This window comes from Urocampus carinirostris, chromosome 4 (genome assembly GCF_059441175.1).
Source record: "Urocampus carinirostris isolate Australia breed hairy pipefish chromosome 4, RoL_Ucar_1.0, whole genome shotgun sequence".
NCBI classification, from domain to species: domain Eukaryota; kingdom Metazoa; phylum Chordata; class Actinopteri; order Syngnathiformes; family Syngnathidae; genus Urocampus; species Urocampus carinirostris.
Genome location: NC_142352.1, coordinates 21,397,264 through 21,419,356, shown reverse-complemented (window position 1 = coordinate 21,419,356; position 22,093 = coordinate 21,397,264). Strand labels below are relative to the sequence as shown.

General features: G+C 36.6%; 1 protein-coding gene across 1 annotated transcript; it reads left to right on the top strand.

The window, feature by feature from the left end:
- On the top strand, positions 1-19,960 carry lpcat2 (lysophosphatidylcholine acyltransferase 2). The gene is made up of 14 exons (XM_088333909.1): positions 1-291; positions 519-661; positions 6,912-7,129; positions 8,559-8,671; positions 8,775-8,835; positions 9,018-9,076; positions 9,228-9,262; positions 9,378-9,432; positions 12,016-12,098; positions 12,514-12,639; positions 12,700-12,853; positions 14,005-14,103; positions 17,321-17,462; positions 18,093-19,960. Exons 1-14 carry the CDS (start codon positions 181-183, stop codon positions 18,260-18,262), a joined length of 1,569 nt encoding a protein of 522 aa, XP_088190035.1. The 5' UTR covers positions 1-180; the 3' UTR covers positions 18,263-19,960.
- Positions 19,961-22,093: the final 2,133 nt, after the last annotated feature.

Genomic DNA, 22,093 nt, shown 5'->3' with positions numbered 1-22,093 from the left:
GCTTGAGGTGGGCCACTTCCGGGATGGCTCCCGCAGTCTGTTTTGCTAGCATGAGCATTGAGGTTTTACCGTGAGAAATAAAGAAAAGGAGAAGAGAAGACAAAAAGGGCTTCTGGCGAGGAAGTGAAATGATAACATGACGCCGCTCCTCTAAACGCTGTGTCGTTTTCTCGCTTGACAATGCCGTCCCAACGCGTCTTCGCCCTCCCGAGGCAGCAATCGCTGCTCCTGCCTGCAGTCATCAATCCGTTTGTGCAGGACACAAAACTCTCCAAAGCCACCATTATCAAAGTGAGTGACCATGACACGTTTAGGTTAATTACAGAAATGGAAACAAATCAATTTCATGCGTGCAAAGAGGTGCATGTCGCCTGGGCCTCTGTGCATTTAATCAGCTTTGCAATTGTGGTGTGTGCTGCAGGAACAATAGGAGCCTTCATTTGCTTCTGCCTACTGATTTGGATTTCACACGTGGAATGTAAACAAGGATTGTGTGTTTCTTGACTGTGTTTGTTCAGTGTTTCCTGCAGGGAATCATTTTGGTTCCTCTTCGAGCCATCCTTATCTCATTGGTCCTCATGGTGACCTGGCCAGTGGCTGTCATCATCACCTTCAAGCATCCTCTGAAGGGAGCCGTCGCACCAATGACAGGGTGGAGAAGGTAAACTTCACATGCATTTTGCAAACAATAAATTTAAAAAAATAAAATGTTGGTTCAAATGACCAAACCTAAACAATGTAGACCTTCTTTTTGACATTTTAAACATTATAGTATATCTGACAATAAATATATATAATAGCTTTTATACTCATTTTGCCGGCTGTGGTTTTTGAACTGTGTACTTTATGTTAAGTTAAAATCGCGGGACTCAAAGTAGGGTTTGGGTTAATTTTGTGATTGTATTACAGTTTTAATGTGGGCGCATGCGGCTTATATACAGGTGCGGCTTGTGTAAGTACAAAGGCGGTTATCCCCTTAAAATGTGGTGGGTGCGGCTTATAATCAGGTGCGCTCTATAGTCCGGAATTTACGGTTGTTTTGTTTCAATACGGTTTCTGTTGGAGGACTACCATGTCACAAACACTTGTAATGTTTTCAAATGTTGTAATAATACGTAAAATAAATATTACATTTCAACACGGGTTGCAAATATGAACTGGTGTAGCGCAGTTGTCCTTTGCTTGTTTTTCTCTCCTGTGTCCCCTGTGTGAGAGCAAACTGTGCAGCCCAAGCTTCGGCCCTTATAAAGGGTCCAGATCCTGTGTGTGATCCGCCATCGGCCTCAAAGATAAAAAGAGAAAAATAACTGCGCAGAAATGAAACCTAAACTGTATTAATGTAATTTTATTTTCATAAATACATGCTGCGTTTAATTGCACTCTCTGTTACCCAGATAAGGGGCTCATTGTGCAATTTGCTATTTTTTTCAAATCCCCAAAAGAAAAATCACATCAAAAATTGGATTTCCTCATTGCATTTTTTGAATTTTATCAAAATGATTAAAAATACCTTAATTCATTTTTATAGTAACATATTCAAAACTACAGGCAGTATCCTACAAGAGAGTAGTCACGTGGTGCCTCATTCTCCACAGGATGTTCTGCATCTAACTTTCATTTTGCTAGTTAATATAGATACATATGCGTTCATTATAAGGCTTATATAAGGCTTTTGATCTTTTTTGGCCCCTGACAATTTTTTGGCGGGTCTCATGTAGCTATTTCAGTTTGGGTTGTTAACCGCTGCCCTATGATTATAAAGATGATTATTAAATAATATAACTTCAGTTATATCAATTGATTACATTTCATTAAATTATTACTTTTATAAATTGTTCTTCCATTAACCAATATTATGAGATGTATTTTTAAGAAATATTTTGACTTGATAAAAATTGTATTGGATTATTAAGGTTATAACTACTATTCTTTTATTTAAAAATATATTTTAAGTGAGTAAAATGTAAGAAAAATAGCAACAATTTAGTCATTACTGATACAAATGATCTTGTTTTAAGATTTATTTTAAGTCAAATAAGAAAAAATGAAACAAGTAATCCGTTAATTCATTTTTTAGTCGTGCCCTGGCACATTTTACCTTTCATTTCTAGTAAAATTAGAATATATCCTCAAAATGGGCACATATATCTATCTCTGCTATATAACATATTTCAATTCAATAAAACGTTCTCTATTTTTGGATCCATGTTGTATATGTGTATTTTCATATTTTACTGGAAAACCACGCTTAATGTTATTCAAATAGATTTTAAGGATTATTTTCTTACCATCCTTGAAAAGCATCGTAAAAATTTAGTAAAACAGGTAAAGTAATTAGAGAGTGCAGAAAATACATTATTGGTCAATTGGTGGATTTGGATGCTTGTAAGTAGTCTTATCTTACTAGACAAGCAAGTATTTGTTTAATACAATAAAATAAGAGGAATACTATTTACATCGAGCAAAATACTTTGTGAAACCTTTTTGTTTTTCATTTTTTCTGCTTTTTGGGGAGTCTACCTTTCAAAGTGAAAGCAATACCTTATATGAATTAGATACTTCGGAAAATTGGAAGTGTGTTGTCGTCTGACTTGTCCACATTTCATTATTATTATTTTTGTTTCTTGTAGTATTGTCTAACAGGCAAAGGACGGTGCTGATTGTTATCAGCACTAAGCTATTATTGGTGTATCAGTCAAAACAAAGTTATGGATATTATTGTTAACTTGAATCATGTTGTCTTTGTAGTTGTATTGAACTTGAATAGTTAAATCAACTTCATGCTAAATTTAAAAACAATAATAATAATGATCCGATTATTTGACTAATTGTTTCAATAGTCTGGGACTAGTCAACTATTCAGGAGTTGAAAAGGATTTGTAAATCATTGTACATTCATTTGTTCCATTTAATTTATATTTCCACCAATGTTTGGACTTCCTTGGGGTGTTTTCAATAGTTTCTGTGTTTTTGATTAAGTGTTTGGCCTGGTGCGTTAAAGCTTCAGTTTTTTCATTACAATTATTGTGGTCCTTCTCTTTTCATTGATCTTGACAGTATTGCCGGAGGTTCTGGAGCGTATCCCCTAGTAATAAATAGTGCCTAAGTGTACATTTATCATTGTGTAAAAGTAATTAGAGAAGGGAATTCACATTATGCTGTAAGACATGGTTAATAACAAGACAAACTCAAGTACTAATTTCCTATACTGCTCATTCTGTTAGGGTTATGGGGAAGTCAGAGCTCCTCCCAGTTGACTTTGAGAAAAAACAGACTAACCCACATGGGTCTTATTGCCAGTCACATTTACAGAAGGGCTGCAACTAACGACTATTTGAATAGTTGACTAGTCCCAGACTATTGAAACGATTAGTCATATAATCGGATCATTATTATTATTGTTTTTAAATTTAGCATGAAGTTGATTTAATTTTGTTGCAAATGATAACACACACAGGTAAATGGGTACAATGAAAAATGCATATTTTATTGAACACACTCCGATTTTGTACAACTAAATACAAATACACTATATAATAGAAGGATGAGCGCCGCCAGGCTGTACTTGCCCAAGACACACCACAGGAAATGGTACCCCTAAGACCCTAGTGGTCAGGGGATCTAACCAACCAGCACTATATACATTCAATTAGGGATTGAGCTCGCTCAGTGGAGAATTAAAACCATAGTCCATTTTAGGAGACAGGCAAATAAATATTAAATTACAATCAAGTAAACCTTATTTTAATGCCATAAACCAAGAAGAGGCCCATTACCAGCAGTTGAACAGTCAACAAAACAAATATGACGTCCATTTTGTGAAGTACATTTAATGGTCCATCGCAGAGTCTGTAAAATAAGGTACTTAATAATTCTCAACAGTTTGAAATCAAACGTTTTTATTAACTGACTTATGCTCATCAGACTGCATGCATTTAATTTAAAATTTGTTTTTCAGGCAGAGTCTTTTATAACGCTTAAACTCTCTTTTACAGGGAAATATATGCGTATAAAATGCAAAATGCCCTGTCATCAGTTTATAGGCTTGAACGTTACTTGAATCCTACCGAGGCAAGCCAAACTCTGTTTCGTTCAAAAGTCTGACATGCTCTTTAAATGTTCGTGCGTCACTGATCCACCGCCATGATACACAAGGTCTGCTTTGCAAACTTTACATGTAGTCTTTTAAGGGGCTGTATCCAGGCTAAAATGTTCCAAAACTTTAGAAGTTTTTGTAGGCATTCTTGGTGTTGACGCCGTCATTTCTATGTTTATATTCCTGCTCCAGACAGAGACACAATTGCTATTGCACATACGCCACTCTCAGCATGTATTATATTCATGTAGAGATGCCTGTCTGTTGGAAAAAGGTGTCTGGCACATTAGTCGACAATGAATTTAATTTTCGACTATATTAGAGATTTTTCCTGACAACATCGACTAATCATTGCTGCCCTAATTTACTGAGGAGACAGACTTTTTGCTCACATTCACTGATTAGGAAGTGACTATATCTGTACTTTGATTGCATGCATATCAAAGGATTCAACAATTACACCATATGTGACAAATTGGTTAAAAACGAAGTTCTGGTGTATTTTTTCCCAAGTTTATATGTTTCTGCTAAATAAGATCACTCTTTTTAAAGGGGACCTGTTTTTTATTATTTTTATTATTACTTTTAAATTAGAACTTCGGTTTTGTGGAAAAAAGGTCTACCACGAGATACACGCTCCTCTGCGGGGGTTTGCAAAAATATGGGTATGAAAACCCAGAAAGAGCAACGTCGGGTAACAAGCCATCCTGAAATTGGCCTGTTTAGGGTTTATTTTGCTGTGCTAATTTTCAAAAAAATGTGATTTATGTATTACTGTTAAATAGAATATTACAATAGTATCGCGTCTTTAGCCGCTTTAATTCCATTTTAGTCACTTGTGAGGTTAGTTATAGCACGTATTCAACTTTATGCTCGTAATTAATACTTGTGTTAATATTTATTTGTCTAATTTTATACATGCAGAACTTTGACGATCTGTAAAACTTTGGCTGAGCAACCATTATGGTTACCTTGGACTGGTATTATCAGGCATAGTTAGAATAATGTTCTCATAAAGCATTTTATATAATATATATATATATAATTATTTACATATTGTTTACATATTTTCTTCAATATCCGGGTCTCAAAGGGTTAAATAATGGAAGAAAATAGAAAAAAAAGTACAATTTTGTTTGGATATAAAAGTTTCAATTGATTCTAGTCCAGTCCTCATTTAGTGATTGATATGTTTATAGTTTAGCAGACACTCAAAATAGGGAGTAAACACATCAATGTATTTTGAGCTTCCAAAGAGAACAAAAACAGACCCTACAAAACCCTCAAGTCGTACAAAATCATCATGTTCTTGAGATCCTCCCCTAAACCCTTTCATTCTTATCAAAATCCCATAGTTTTCAAAAAGATCAACCTCTAAGGGTGTGGAATTCAAAATTGGCAAATAGTGCCAATGATGCACACGGTGTTCAAAGCTAAAACAACCTCTATTACAAGGATCCTAATCCCAAGCGCTCAATAATGGTCAAAATAAACCAGCCATTGCAATATAAGCATTATTTTTGCAGGGGTTTCTTTAAATTAAACTAAAATAAATGTAACACACTAATTTTTTTCAATGTATAATAAACTATAAATGTTGTCATTGAACGACACACGTTTTCATTTTGAGTTTATTGACATTGATTTCAGTTCTTGTTACATTTGTCTAGTTTAGTTATTTTCAGATATAAAATATCTATTGACAAGAATAATTTTGTTTATTTTTTGTTATTAGTAACAATTAAATCGAATATTGCGAATAACAATACATTGCCATAATTGTATAAGTGTGTAATTTGTGTCCTGGGTGTGGAGCTCTGTTGAAAGATGTTCTCGGTTTGGGTTCCGGATCAAAAATGCCCGTCAGCTAACGCAGTGTTTTGTCAAAACAAATTTGTATTGACAGTGACACTGCTTTTTTGTTTTAGACTGTATCTCCACCAGTAGCTTTATGTTTTCACAGAGCAAAGGCAATAGGCAATGTCATAATTGTGTTTTTTCTTTCCATTTAAGGTAATTCTGATCTAATCCCTCCGTTATCTAGTGTTATGATTGCCACTTCAGAATAGCTGAATGTCTGCTGTCTACATAGTTATGGAAGTGATTGGGTTATGAGCTATGAGGAAGTAAGTGGCGGAAGTTGAAAGCAGTTGCAGCCTAAAGTTCAAGTCCAATTTTGCAATTCTTGTTGCGACAATTTACTGTCTAAGAGCTTGAACGAGTGATCTGATTAGGGAGTGTAAATTCAAGAAATCCAGTTTGAAGATTTACTCGAGGCAAAAGTAGCCTTTGTAACAAGAAAGTGCTTTTTTCTGTCCGTCCGTCCGTCTGTCTCTCTCTCTCTCTCTCTGCATCTCTCCCTCTTTGGGTCTTTTTATGTCAGCCTCGTTCTCTCTTTACTGTTTCTCTCTTTTTTGTTCACACTTTTTGTCTTGCTGTACTGTTCTGTCTGTCTTGATTATCTGTCTGTCTGTGTCTTTGTTTTTCTGTCCCTCCCTCATTCTCTCTTTCTGTTTGACTCTGAGTCTGTCTGTCTTTGCCTGTCTGTCCCTCCCTCTTCCACAGTCTGCCCCACTGTCTCTCTCCTTCTGTCTCTATTTCTTGTTGCCTAGTATATGTGTATAAACATGTTGGACTATAAAACGCCTTTTAGGAAACTAGTGTGCCTTGCATGTTTGACATTTTCTCTACATTTCAAAATTCTTAAACTGCCATTAATATTCATTTTAAACATAAAGCAGTGACAAAATCCACTTGTTGAGCTTACGCTTTGTATGGTCTTCAAATTGACCCCTTGCACAATAACTTTCTGCAGACTCATGTGCCAGAGTGTGATGGCCGCCCTGGGGAGAGCATATTACTTCTGCATGGGGTTCCGGGTGGTGGTCAAGGGCAAGCAGGTGGGAAGTAGCGAGGCGCCCATCCTGGCAGTTGCCCCCCACTCAACCTTCTTTGACGGAATCGTGTGCATCATGGCCGGCCTGCCCTCCACCGTCTCCCGTGTGGAAAACCTGGCTACGCCAATATTTGGCAGTAAGTCACATTTCCACCCTTTTTCTATATTTCCATTGCCCCATCACAGTATATTGAATGTTTTTTTTTGTTTAAAATGTGTTAATAATTCATTATATGGCCATTTTTTTCAAATTAAATACAAGATAAGGCTCGTTTGCTGTGTTTTTCTTTGAGCAACCCACAAGCCAAATCGATTAAGGCAGAGTAATGTGTATGAACCGTTGCGTCACACACTTTATCTCTTTAATCTACTTAGTATCATTGAGCTGCACAATTTCACAACCTCTATATTGAGTATCCGTGTATAGATGTTATCTTCAGGGTTTACAGGAATTCATTTTATGATTTAATTAACACTAAATGATGTGAAAGAGACTGAATTACAACATTATTGTTACGATGCTGATACTTTGATGCTACTATTACTGTATACAAAGCTTGGGGTGAGACAAAGCCTGATATTTTTGTTCTCACTTCTGAAAAGTGGTGTATAATATTGCAAACACGTTTTAATTTCAATTTTTCTGTTTGTTTTCCATCAAATTTCAGCACTGAAGGTTACCTTTGCCGCTGCTAGCATTAGCTGCTGGCCTTGGGAGAGTTTTGCTTTAGCAGCGAGCGCTTACTGAATAGTCGACATATAGCCTTCGTATTCAAAGAATTGCCTACCTAATAGAATGCAAAACATTGTTTTATAAATGTTATTTATTTTGAACTTTGAAAAACGATCTTATGGATTTCTAAGTAGCAAAATAATAAATAGCTCCTGTTCTTCGAGAGGAAGGATCTCATATAATACATGTCATCTGCATTATAAAAATAACTGTTAAAAACGTTCTTTAAATTTTGTACCACACTGCAAAAAACATAAATAAATACATAAAATATTGATTTGACCCTGTTGGATGTTTATTTGAGAAACAACATACAAATCCTATAATAGGAAACATTATACTTGGGGTATGAATTTATATTTACTGTATTTCAGTAGAAATTTTGGTTAATCAATTTAAAATATTTCCACACTCCTGCTCGCGGTTTTCTTTTATTCTAGGACCAAAATGGTGAAAGTAAGTAATGGACTGTTTCAAGTACAATCTAAATGCCTACCCAAACCCCCAAAAAGATGAAAAGAGAAGAGATAATTCAAGCGAATCTAAGAAAGTTGCGGACTTGCACACGCAACAAAAGGAGCTTAACACAGGCTGCAATGATTATTTCAGCCAGAAGATGGCGTCAGCAAATAGAATATTTTAAAGTTACAGGCACCACTATTTAAGTCAGTGGGAAAAAATATAAAAATTAAATATTTTTTCTTGGCAAAATCACATAGCAGTATTTTACAGGGTCTTATATTATAGATATAGATTGAACAGATAGGCGATCTCTGATGCTTTGTTACATTGTTTATTCTAATATTTATGGTTTTTCTTTTCTGTTGTATCAGGGTTTGTACGTTGCCTCCAGCCGGTGTTGGTTTCCAGAAAAGACCCTGACTCAAGGAAGAACACTATCCAAGAGATTGTTGGCAGAGCCAAGTCAGGTGGGCGATGGCCACAGGTAAGCAAAGGAAAAGGAGCTTGTTACCAGAGACAGTTTGGCTTCGAGGGCAAGTTGGACTACAGAACTCAATTTTTTTCCTCTTTTTTTTTTGCTATTCAAGGTTTTGATATTTCCTGAAGGGACATGTACAAACCGCTCATGTCTCATCACTTTCAAACAAGGTAAAGTAATGTATATCAGTCATCTTTCTAGTCTTGTAATTATGTCATATTTCAATGAAATTAAACAAGTGTTATTGGACTTTGCTCGGAAGCTTAATACATGAAGAAAAACTTTTCAAAGTAAAAGCAAGAAAAAACATTGCCAAAAAAATAAACTCTTTTTCTTCTATTCTGTTCTTTAGGTGCCTTTATTCCAGGCGTACCCGTACAGCCTATAATTATGAGATATCCGAATAAAATTGTAAGTTTTTGTATTAATAATCACCACACCTGAGAAATACTGTATTTTTTACTACCACAACTTTATTTAAATAATATTGATGTGTCTGTTTGATGTGACCGATTTTCCATGGCCGTTCTATTTTTTTATTGCGTTATTTTCTTTCTTCCAGGACACAGTAACATGGACTTGGCAGGGTTTCAGTTCGTAAGTGTACTCTTTATAAGCACATGTCTTTTCTTCACGGATAATAACCTTATTTTGATGCAAAACACGCTGCTGTTTTATAGCATGTCATGTGAGTAATTCAATAATCTTTTAGGAGGACCTTGCTACTTCTAACGCTGTGTCAGCTCTACACCACAGTGGAGATCGAGGTAACCTTGCAGTGTTATCCACAGTTTGAAAGGTTCCAGAAATTAAGTGTCAAGATGATACATAGCTTATTTCAAAATTTTAGCTAGTGCTCACTTCTCCAGAGAATCGGGTCTGTTTTACTGGCCGGAAATTGTAAATTGGCTGTGTCAGAAAGTGTTATTTTATCAAATTTGAATGGGAACATGAGATGCTTTGGTTTGAAATTATTTATAAGAGATTTTTGGAAAAATATTGTATGTATAAAGATGACTACGCTGCCAAAAAAAATCTATCACTGGCAGATAATCTTATTCATGTTAAGTATTATTTTTCTTATTGTAGACAAACCCTAGGTAAAGGTATAGTCACTGCTAAAACTCAATTGTTAGATATTTTTTCTTTGTAAACATTATCTTTATCCCCAAAAATAAAAAAAATGACAAAAATGGAAATACATCATTTCAGAATAACCGTTACTAATTTATTTTAGTCTGTACTTATGATGTAATGTGTTTAATTATATTTCTAAACATATTTTGTTTACACAAAAACAAATAAAAACAAAATACATTAAATTTATTTAAAGAAAATGATCTAATGTTTTAGACTATTTTGATGATTTTATAAAGGAAATTACAACACTGTTTTTTTCTTTGCCCGGGCCCACAGGAGAAATAAACTATTTAACAGTCGCGTTTATCGATGCCATAAGTAGACGTATAAATTAAATTTCCCCCCCAAAAAATGATACAAGAAGGAGGATATAGCAAATTTTCCTTAAACCTAAAATAATTTAATACTTCTAATTTGTTCATCGAAAATATTTTATATAATTGAATAAACTGATTTCATTACTTTTTTCAGCCCAATGGCCAATACTGGTATTGATAGCAGTTTTCAGTACAGGTTGCTCGATGCATAGTTTGTTAAAAATATTGTGGTTATTATTTTACTATATTTCAGTTTAAATCAGGGGCAGCACTGCAGCACAGTGGTTAGCGCATGTGTGGCACAGTTGTGAGGTCATGAGATCGAACCTTCCTGTGTGGAGTTTGCATGTTCTCCCCGTACTTGTGTGGGTTTCCTCCCAAATTCCAAAAACATGCATGTCAGGTTGATTGGCCGGTCTAAATTGTCCCTAGGTTTGAATGAACGAGTGAGTTGTCTGTCTCTGTGTGCCCTGCGACTGGCTTGCAACCAGTTCAGGGTGTCCCCTGCCCACTGCCCGAAGATAGCTGGGATGGGCTCCATCACCTCCGCAACCCTACTGAGGATAAGCGGTGCAGATAATGGATGGGTTACATAAATCAAGCACAATTTTAGGCTTATTTTTTCCATTTTGATATATTTTTCTAATTGCAGTACAAAATAACAAAAATAAATTCATACAAAGTTTGAGTCACCCAGACAATGGTGTGTTTTCTATTAAAAGTCGCACTTTTTTATTAAACAAACTAGGATTGTTGTGTCTGTTTGGGGGTTTCCTTGATACCAAACCTAGCAAAAAAAAATTCCAAGGGCCTAAAGTACATCTGTTTAAGTTTTTACGAGCCTATAAGCCACATTCGAACACACACGCGAATCAGGATGTATAAATAGTTTTAGATTTAGATTTAGGTTAGATAGATTTAGGTTACATTAAATTAGATTTAGTTTAGATTTGAATGAGTTGCAATCAATTGAGTCGCAAAATAAATAAAAAGTATAGTTGAGAAGGTTAGAAATAATGACTTTTATTAAACATGTTGGTTTTTTTTTCAAACTTTGCTCTGGTCAAAGAACGAAAATCTTTAATTAACATCAAACCTGAACGATAGGGTACGTAATACTGTAAATACCACAATAATAGTATCAGTTAAAAATGAATTAAAAAATAAAATTTCAAATTCTTTCGAACATTTTATGGACTAACTTTTTGATGAGATGAGCACTATTATCTTTCAATGGAGAAGATAATGTCGTTTTTCCTGTGGTACCGCTACTAGGAATCTGCGTTGAATCTGCTCAAGAATCAGGTTTCGTATGAGACCTTGAAATCCTTGAAAGTGCTTAAATTTTAATATTGTGTTTTTATGGTTTGAAAAGTCCTTGAATTTTGGATGAAGTGCATGCAAATGCTTGAAATTAATGCCATGTTTTTCTGCAGTTTCACTCGATAGACCATGCGTTAAATGAAGAAATATAAAGTACGTCTGCTTAAAAATGGTGCCGACACTGCTCTCTGGGGGCTTTGCTTTGCGCAAGTAAAAGGTAATTAGTAAAATATGAAAATAGTGGCTCAGATGACCAGTTCATAATTACAGTAGCTTAGTTCAAATGCAATTTAGAGGAATTGACTTTCCTTGGCTTGCAACCCCTAAATACGTTGTTAATGTTTTAATCATAAAGATAATGACAATTATTTTGTAATTATCATTAACAATAACATAATGTATTATTTCTTCTTTGAATGGTACTGGAGAAATTACAGAATTGTTGTTGAAAGTCCTTAAAAGTGCTTAAATTTGGCCATTAAAAGGTGTACAAACCCCAAAGAACCCACAACTCGCACCTGTATGAGAAAAAAGCCCCTCATGTGAAGTTGTTTGTATTGTATTATCCAGTTTCTGCCACCTCACATCCCCACAGAAGAGGAGAAGAAAAGTCCTGCTTTGCTTGCCAGCAGAGTGCGAGACATCATGGCAAAGTAAGGAAAAACATCAAAGCATCAAACCGGCCTATTATGAAACGACTACTGTACTTGTAGCTTGAGCTACTTACCTTTGAGAAGGCGACAAGCTTGGATTTGTGATTAAAGCAGCATGATAAAACTCGACTCAGGAGTTTTAGTTGATGTGTGATTAAAGCAGCATGATAAGACTTGGCTCAGGAGTTTTAGTAATACAGATAAATTATATAACATTGCTACAGTCCAAGGTAGTTACAATATCTTGTAAATTTACACCAAAAATAGACAAGTAAAAATATAATCAACAGAGACATCAACTATTAAAAGGAGATCTCAAATTTGATTTGAATTTTATAATCTGTTACCATGAGAAATATTTTGTTAGTTCCTCTAAGTAAACTTTAAGAACTACAAAGAAAAACTAATCTTGCAGGGCTCTTGGCGTCCCCGTTACGGACCACACGTATGAGGACTGCCGTCTGATGATCTCTGCCGGAGAGATGACGCTGCCGATGGAAGCCGGCCTGGTTGAATTCACGAAAATCAGTCGCAAGCTCAAGTAGGATGCGTAATTTCGATACCTTGCTGGCGTGGTATTTACCCGATGTCTCGTCTTAAGTATCAAATGGGACAACGTGAGGAAGGAACTGGACAGTTTCGCCGCTATTGCCCGATCCTGTAAAGGCGGTCGCATCACCATTCAGGAGTTTGCAGGGTTCCTCAAGCTTCCTGTCAACCCTGCTTTGGAGGAACTCTTTGCGCTCTTTGACCGGGTAAATAACTCATTGTTACTTCTTTTAGGAACAATACCAATACCAATACCAGGTACAATACCTCCTGTTCTCCCCCTAAGGTCCTGTGATAGCCAAATCCCGCAAAGTTGGGGTGGGCTTGGCTGAAAAATAATAAATTTGTCATTTTGGAAATTAACAATTTAAAAGAATTCATGAAATTGAGGAAAGAAATGTAAGCGTTTAAACGGAATCATTCAAAATTTGCAAAATCATTAATCAATCAGGACTAACTTGTAAAGCTAGGTCATTTTGGTGAGTCAAAGGGACAATATGTATTATTGACCTTAAGATGTATCTTAAAAAAAATAAATGTTATATAGAAATGTATGCTGGATGGGGCTTACTGATTGTTGGACTTCATATAGTCAAGTCCCATTTATTTGTGTAGCCTTTAATCACAAAATATCTCAAAGGACTGCATAGGTTACAAGTACATCATCTCCTGATCATGTCACATTTTTTATTTAAAATGCCAACATAAAATTTACAAAGTATTTATTTAATGTCCTTCCAAGTCCGAATCATCATCAGATACACCAGAATTGTTTCCCTTTTCATGCTTTTTTGCGTTTATTTATATCTTTCAGGACGACTTTCTGTTTTCACTGTTCTCTAACTTTCCGTGAATAAAAATTGTGTGACAATGAGATAAAATCAAATGCCTTTCCGTTAGTCTTCTATATCACCAGTGCTTAGGATTCGGCGCTCTCACCGCCGCAACCCGGGTTAGATTCCCGTTGCACCCAATGTTTTGCGATAGTGGTCAGTGATATTTTTCGACTGATCGATCATTGCCCTAATACGGTAAAACCTGTGTATATCGTGCCCCCAGACTTTGAGTCTTTTTTAGGTTAAAAAAAAAGTGCGTTATACACAGATAAATAACGTAATTCTCCCAATTGGCAATGATGGCAGCGTAAGAAATGCTTAGCTGTTGAATTTTTCAGGGTAGTGCACCCTCAATTATTAATAGGAGTTATATGTTAATTTATAGGCGGGAAATTCACTTTGAAGGTGGTGATAAGTCAATATTCAGAACCGCTCACTCACCAAAAAAACTCGCAGATCCGATGGTTGTTGTTTATTACCTAATCAGAAAGTTTACTTTAATATTTATGGTTTCTTCCCAGAACGGCGACGGTACCATCGACTTCAGAGAATATGTCATCGGCGTGACCATCTTGTGTCGACCGGCCAACACCGAAGAAGTGCTGCGTATGGCTTTTCGGGTATGTTAAATTGCAATTTTAAATGATGAATTGATTTCGTCTAACGGGTGTAAGAGGACCACAAGATAAGGTTTACCAAACCACTTTTCATCCTTGGCTTGTCAAAGCAAGGCTGAAACCGGAGTGTGTGTCTCTGCTGTGAAATGGAAGCAGACAGCCGAGTTTACAGACATATGGATCATGTCACGGTAATAATCTTTGTCTGCTGCCGAGCGCCTTGGGAGTCCTGGACTCAATCCCGGAATCAGTTCTTCCGCCCAGGACAACAAATGTGGTTTGAAACGGGGACGGAAAGGAACAAAAGATTTAAAAAAATAATCATATTAAAAGTTTCAGTTTTTGGCCAAATCCTCTCAGATGAAACCGTAAGTTTATATGCAAACCCAAAACTGCCCAGAACATCATTGGCTGCTCTCTGGCCAGTCTTGCATTTCTGGCTTGCGATACCGCAGGAAAGCCAACAACATCATACAGGACTCCTCTCACCCCGGCCACCTCCTATTTTACCTGCTTCCCTCTGGTAAAACAACAACTAATAGGCTCAGAGACAATTTCCTCCCCAGGACCATCGCGACCCGAAACGATAATTAAAAAAAATGTATATAGTGCATGTGTCTAAAAATGGGTATTCCTATCTTGTATATCACATTTATTTTGCTGCTTCATGTTATTGCAATATTTTACTATTGCTCTGATGCACTTAAAACTTAGGCCAGTCTCTAAGCACTACCTTGTAAATATTTAGCCCATTTATCCTGCCATCCTTTTTATCTTATTTTCCTCTCGAGTCCCTTTAGTCCTATCTTGTTCTAAAAATGTTCGCTACTTTGTTATCAATGACAACAAAATACTATTTTAATAGTCGAATAGTCACCGACTATTGAAACAATTAGTCAAATAAATGGTTAATAATTATTCAATAAAACAAATATTAAGGCCATTTTGGGAGGTAGATTCAGTGATCAATTGCAAAGTCTGTAACTAAAGTGCATAACAATTCTCAACAGTTTAAAATCAAACGATTTTAACAACTGACATTTGATGTTTAAGGCTTTTGTTTTTTGGACTGGATGCATCAAAACCTTATTGGGTTGTATGTTACTTGAATATCACCAAGGCGAGTCAAGCTCGTTTTTATTCAACCGTCCAACATGATTTGTCTAAATGTTCGTGCATCACCAAGGTACTGCAGTGATAACTCACGCTAGAGGTATAGTCGGCTTAAAATTCCAACTTGACCCACGCCAGCAGTATTAAATCCCCAACCAGGCCGAGCTCGACAAACTTACTTGGGGGCCAAGCCCAAAGAGTCTGTTGTGAGGACTTGGGAAGAGAAAGGTTGATTTTGGACGACTTTTTTTCAAATATTTTTGTTTATATTCTCTCATTACTGGTGGTACAGAAATTTGAAGGAGACAATTAACATAGGGGTCTCCATTAAAAAACAATTTGTAAGTATGACCCTTGCCCACCTATACAACACAGGCGGCCATACAAAAACCAGGGAAAATAAAAAAAAATATGTATACATACATACACACTATATATAGGCATCCATCCATTATCTGCACCGCTTATCCTCAGTAGGATCGCGGGGGTGCTGGAGCCATTCCCAGTCATCTTTGCGCAGTGGGCAGGGGACACCCTGAAATGGTTGCCAGCCAGTCCCAGGGCACACAGAGACAGACAACTTGCTCACTCACTCCTAGGGACAATTTGGACCTGAAATGCATGTTTTGGAATGTGGGAGGAAACTGGAGTGCCCGGACAAAACTCATTCGAGCACTGGGAGAACATGCGAACTTCACACAGGAAGATTTTATCTCATGACCTCAGGACTGTGCCACACACGCGCTAACCACTCCGCTGCCGTGCTGCCCCACTAATATATATGTTGGGGTTGTCCATCGATTCGATGATGACCATCTTCTTTTATTTGTGAGTCTGCTGATGTTTGAACAGTCCGATCCTGGATTGTGGTCGGAGACTCAGGTAATAGAGGATACCTGCGCAATGATGGTTTTTAAAGTGGCTTAAGGGGGGCGCTTTCCCCAACGCCACTATCTTGATTGTAAAGAAGATGGTTCCAGTGGCAAGGGAGACCCTAGACGACCGGCGGCTAACGGGATCCAGGTCTGTAAGAAACCGCCTCAAAGCGTGCCGCCACCAGCTTTTGGGATCACTCTTAGTCTGGACTCTACCCTTCGACCTGTTCGGCTTGGGTAACCCTACCAGGAGTACGAGACTCCCGCCGACATAGCTCTAGGGGTCATGGAGACGCGCAAAGTGCCCCACCACGATAAGGTGGTGATCCGTCGGGACACACTAATATATATATACACACACACACACACTGCACCTATATTTCATTAATAAAATAAGAAAGACCAACAAGGGGGACTTGGGCAGCTCAGAGATAGTGACTATATATGTCAAACTGCATAGTATCTATGTATGATAGAAAGGGTTGCCAGATCTCTTGGAAGGCCTGTAGGGATTTTTTAATAGAGAATAAGATTTTGTCAAGCTTCTGGTTTTGCAGTATTTCAATAATCAATTTGTTGTGTGTTAGAAGGGATGTATGCGTCCATTTAAGGAGGATGAGTCGCAAGTAGGCGTGGAAAAGGAAATGACAGTTTGTGCTGGTTTGGATTGACACGTTGATGGCGGAGCTCCAAAGGGGGAATTAAGTGGGTCCAGGCATATTATATAGCTGAGGACTTTACTCAATGTATAAAAAATGGAAAACCAAAAGTCAAAGAGTTTGGGACAAGAGCAAAACATATGTATGTGAACTGCTTGTGATTGTTTTCATCTGGCCTGCCCAGTAAAATGTTTGTCAGTTTTGCATTGGTGAGATAGTGTAGGGGATCTTACATTAAAGGAGTGGAAGTCTTGCGCAAATAGATGAAGAATACACACTGTTGAGTATTTTGTCCCATTGCTTATCAGAAATTGTGATTTCGAGATCTTGGTCCCAGACAGGCCTTTATGAATTCAACGATGTTGGATTGAGTTCAAAAATAGAGATATAAAGTGATAGACATTTTAAGGTTTTACCTCTTCCTCACACTGTTGGAAAACCATGTCTGGCAACAATAGTCGAGCATGGTATTCGTTGTCCACTATATCTATTATTGATTTTTGTCGACAAATTGTTGTAGCCCTAATGACAGTAAAGACAATTCAAATACTGTAATATTTGTTCTTGTTTTAGCTGTTCGACACCGACGAGGACGAGAAAATCACCCGGGAGGAGTTTTCGGTGCTCCTGCGTTCCGCTTTGGGCGTCTCGGATCTCAACATGGTCAAACTGTTCAAGGAAATTGACGCCGACGGCTCGGGTTTTATCACTTTCAGTGAGTATAAAAATTGTATTGAATAATATTTTCTCTTTTTTTTATCTGCCTAAAAAATAGAACACAGTCCTTGATCCTTGATTTCATTTCACGTCTCTAAACAATCTCAAATCACCAGTCAATTATCCATAATTGGAAATGTTGCGCTGCCCGAATCTTCCATGAAAAAAAGGAAACACAGAACTAATGACGAGTGGATAGTTAAAAAAGGAAAAAAAAAACAGACAAATTTACTTGATTAGAGGGACAGAGCCCGAAGCAAACACGATTTTTTTTCTCTATGAAGAAAGAAAGAAAGGGTGATTTTGATCGTCTCCGACCCCTTCATCTCTGTGTCTGACGCGCACACTTATAATTAAAAAAAAAAAAAAAAAAAAAAAATTGGCTAAAGAGAGGCCCGAACCTGGACTAATGATTGACTTTTAAGGCCCGACCCGAATTTCGGGCCCGAGTCTAAGATCTTACCTCTAATACATAGATCCCGAACGAAAACATGATAACTTCATCCCTTTGCTCGCGGTGATAAACAATGGATGGCATTGAATGAGTGTCCACCAAATAGCAAATGGTGAAAACTCGATTTTCAATATGGATTACTGTCCTCGTAACAAGTCCACTTATATCCCTCAGGTGAGTTTCAAGCCTTTGCCATGACGCACCCGGAGTACGCTAAGCTCTTCACCACTTACTTGGAGCTTCAAAGGTACCAGGCCATCCAGGAGGCCATGCCGGGAGATTTAGAGCTCAGCGGATCGTCGGACAACCACGAAGACTGCGCGTCAGACAAAAAGGACGACTAACCCCATCCCTTATCCACTCCCTTCGCTCACAAGAACCACATCTTGGGTCAGGTTGCTTGCTGTCTGGACATTTTTATACTTTTACAGTCTTAGTTGTGCCTTACTCATTATTTAAACATCTTTTGGAGCACTGCTCAAAAGTTGTTAGTTTGGTCACAACTAAGGCTGCAACAACAAATCTTTGAATTTGAAAGGCGTGGCAAAGAAACAAATTTAATTACCGATTCGTTGTGTTGTGTTAGCACGTTAATTCTTTGCAAGTGAGAGTGCACTGAATTTCGTCGTGATGTTGTAGTGGATTTGGGAAGTTGAGGGGGTCGTAATTGTAGCACCACTTTGACCCAGCAGAGGACGACTCAAGACAACATTTTGTTGAGAGACATTCTCTTCATTCGGCGACAAACTTGTAGTCGTACTTAAGACCAGCAGAGGGCGCCCTGAGACCTTCTTTTGATACACAAGGTACACTTGGTTTGACTAAGCACTCGCATTCTCCTTCGATGTTGCCCACCTTTTTTTATACGCGCATATATACATATTTGCGGGTTCATCGCACACATTTGTATTGATTTTGTTAAGCTATTTGACAAACAATTGGTATTTTTTATTGTTTTATATTATAGAATAATCTTGTTTTGTGCACTATGTTTCAATCTGCCCAAACTTCATTATTTGAATGAAGTGGAGTAAATTATTAGTTTTTAAAATTTCCAATGAAACAAACAATTTAGAGATTATTAAAATAATCTTTATTTATTTATTTTTTTTATCTTTTATTGAAATAAGACACAAACAGTCCTTTTGATGGGTACTTTATAGTGATCAGTATTATGAACTACAGTAGCTATATCTACCCTTCTAAGTAGACAAACCTGGGCAAAATCTTGGATAGACACATGGGGTTAGTTATTTTTGTTCCTTTGTTTTTTTAAAACCACTAGTTATATGAAATCATTTTCATATAACCAATTCTGTGCAGCTTTTGTTATGACATTTCCTTTGATTTTCGCAGTTAATCTATTTCATAATTACCTGATTTAAGTGAATATATATATATATATATATATATATATATATATATTAAAGGTACAGTATGTATTATGTAGTGCCTCCGAGTAGTAAAAAACAAAACAAATCAGGCATTAAAAAAATATTGATTTAAATAATGAGCAAAAAAACATGAACACATACAAACGTGCATTTTTTAAAATACTTGCAGATCAAGAAATGTGCATTTATTTACATAACGTGAACTTTAACGAGAGGAAGCTAAAAGATTTGTCGTCCGTCTTGCTTCTACAGGCACCCAAAAACCTCAAAAAGGCCGGGCAAAATAACCGAAAAGAATAATGGTGCGGTTTGGTCACTTTTCAGTCTCCGTTGTTTGAATTCGTGTGCTGTTTTCAGTTGCCTGACACAATACAGTGTCATCTAGAGGTCAAATAATACATACTTTAATATTGCTATAAAGCTACTGATACACACACACACATCTTGATGAGCTTAACATAATGAAACTATTTACATGAGAGCACATGCGCACAGTTCTCCCAGGATATTCTTATGCCGCAAAGCACCCTGGGACTTGGAGTACAGAAACAAATTATGTGTGAAAATTCCCGCTAACTCACAAAAAATACTCATTCGAATTGGTTGTCTTCTCCAGGAACGTATATATATATATATATATATATATATATATATATATATACAGGTATATATATACAGGTATATATATATATATATATATATATACAGGTATATATATTGTTTTTTTCCAACTCTAGGGCGAAAATGCCACAGTTGTATCCATCCATGTATTGTGCAAGTCCACTTTCCGGCTTGCCAGGTATGAGTAGAACTGATAAACAGATGGGACTTTGGAATGGATCATACTTTTAGAACAATTTTCAAACAAACACAGTTCTTGAAGTACATGTTTGTACAAGAAACCTACTAATAGAAAATAAATCCACGATGTACCGCAAAAGTGAATGTTGAACTGCGAAACCGATTTTTGTGAAAATGAACGCAGTTGTACTTTAGGCCTCTGAGAGCGTCTTAAGCTTATCATATTAAGGCACCCCCAATAAATACCAACTAAATTGATAAACATCTGCTTTTGTGGGATCTCTAACGCGATCTGGCAAATACTTTTGGTAATGCAACCCCCAGCTACTCCAAGCAGCACAATCCTATCTCCCATTGGTCATTTTGCTTGTAGAGATACAAAATCCTTGCCACTGTAGTCTATTTTACCACAAAACAGTTTGTATTTGATGTTTTTAATGATCAATTATTGTGCTACTGCTTGCTGTGTGTTTCATTCCTCTCGTGCTTTCCACCTTGTGTGACTTTCTGTGAGTTTACTACAAAACCACTCTCCTTTGTTTTCACACAGTGAAATTAATGTATACAGCAGAATTCCAAGCAAGTAAGCAAGATGTTGTGTACTCAGGGACGGGGACATTTTAAGACAGCTGTATAATTAGTCAGAGCTTTTTGCTTTTGCTGTTTTATCTATTTGCATCCTCACTCTACATGCTGAGAAGGCACAAAAAGCGACTCTGGTGAAAATAAAATGGGGCAATTTGTGAGCTAAAAGACAAGCAATGTATTCCACAGGGCACTCACACGAACAAGCAGTTGTGTTTTGTTTGTTGTTTTATCAACCCTGCGAATTTTTGAAAGTGAAGCAAGAATCTGCGGTTAATTAATGTTGTTTTGCATTGGACTAAAAACGTGTTTTCATAATGAGGGCTTCAACGTTTAAAGCTGTCATTCACCGAGCAGCCAGCTGGGGGCAGCAGTCATCTTTTGCCAAGCGTGTTTACTTACTGAACTGCTCTCCATGAATCTTATTTTATTAATGTTTTTGCAAATGTTTTTACGGTGAAAGCAACAAAATGTGCAACTGTGACACTTCATTGTGATTTGAATTAAAAATAAAAACAGCTACTTCAATCATGGGGGCTTTTTTATGCGGGAAAATACTAGCCTTGACACATTTTGTGATTAGGGGCTATGCAAATAAACATGACTAAAATGATTAAATAAATACGTAACTAAATACATAAATTAATTAAAAATCAAAATAAATACGTACATGAATAAAATATTACAAAAGACAATTAATAATTAAAAACATTATTCAAATAGATGGATTAATAAAACATAATAATTAGATTATGAAATATTTAACACATTCACAATTCCATTGTTGGATAAATAATTGAGTTAAAAATAAACTAATTTAGAAAATTAAAAATAAAATATTAAAAAATGCAATTATTTAAATAAAACAAAAAAGAAATAAATACATAAATAAATGACACATTAAAGTGATAAATAAATGGACAAATAATGACTCATTTGATTTGATTTTTAGTTTATATTATGCCTTAATTATCCATCCCTTATCTGCACGGCTTATCCTCAGTAGGGTCGCGGGGGTGCTGGAGCCCATCCCAGCTATCCTCAGGCAGTGGGCAGGGGACATTCTGAGCTGGTTACCAGCCAGTCGCAGGGCAACTTTAAGTATTTATATTTTGTTTTTAATTTTATTGTTTGTTAATGTTACATCTGTTGCAGCCTGGTCATCCTGGAAGGGGGATTACCTCATGTGTGGTCTCAAGGTTTCTTCATTTTCCTCATGCTGAGGTTTTTGAGTTTTTCCTTTCCCTCATGTAGGTTTTAGATCAGGAGATGTAATAAAAGGTGTAATAATAGTCTGTGGTTTGCAATAATCTGTGATCTGTGCAGCCTTTTGAGACTCCTTGTTATAATGGGCTATACAAATAAAAATGACTTTGCTTGACTTGACCTGGTATC

Excerpts from the sequence above, each read along its gene's own strand:
- lpcat2 (XM_088333909.1), top strand. The coding sequence starts at position 181 with ATGCCGTCCCAACGCGTCTTCGCCCTCCCGAGGCAGCAATCGCTGCTC. Across the intron at positions 662-6,911 it reads CCAATGACAGGGTGGAGAAG|ACTCATGTGCCAGAGTGTGA; the intron begins GTAAACTTCACA and ends AACTTTCTGCAG. Across the intron at positions 9,433-12,015 it reads ACACCACAGTGGAGATCGAG|TTTCTGCCACCTCACATCCC; the intron begins GTAACCTTGCAG and ends TGTATTATCCAG.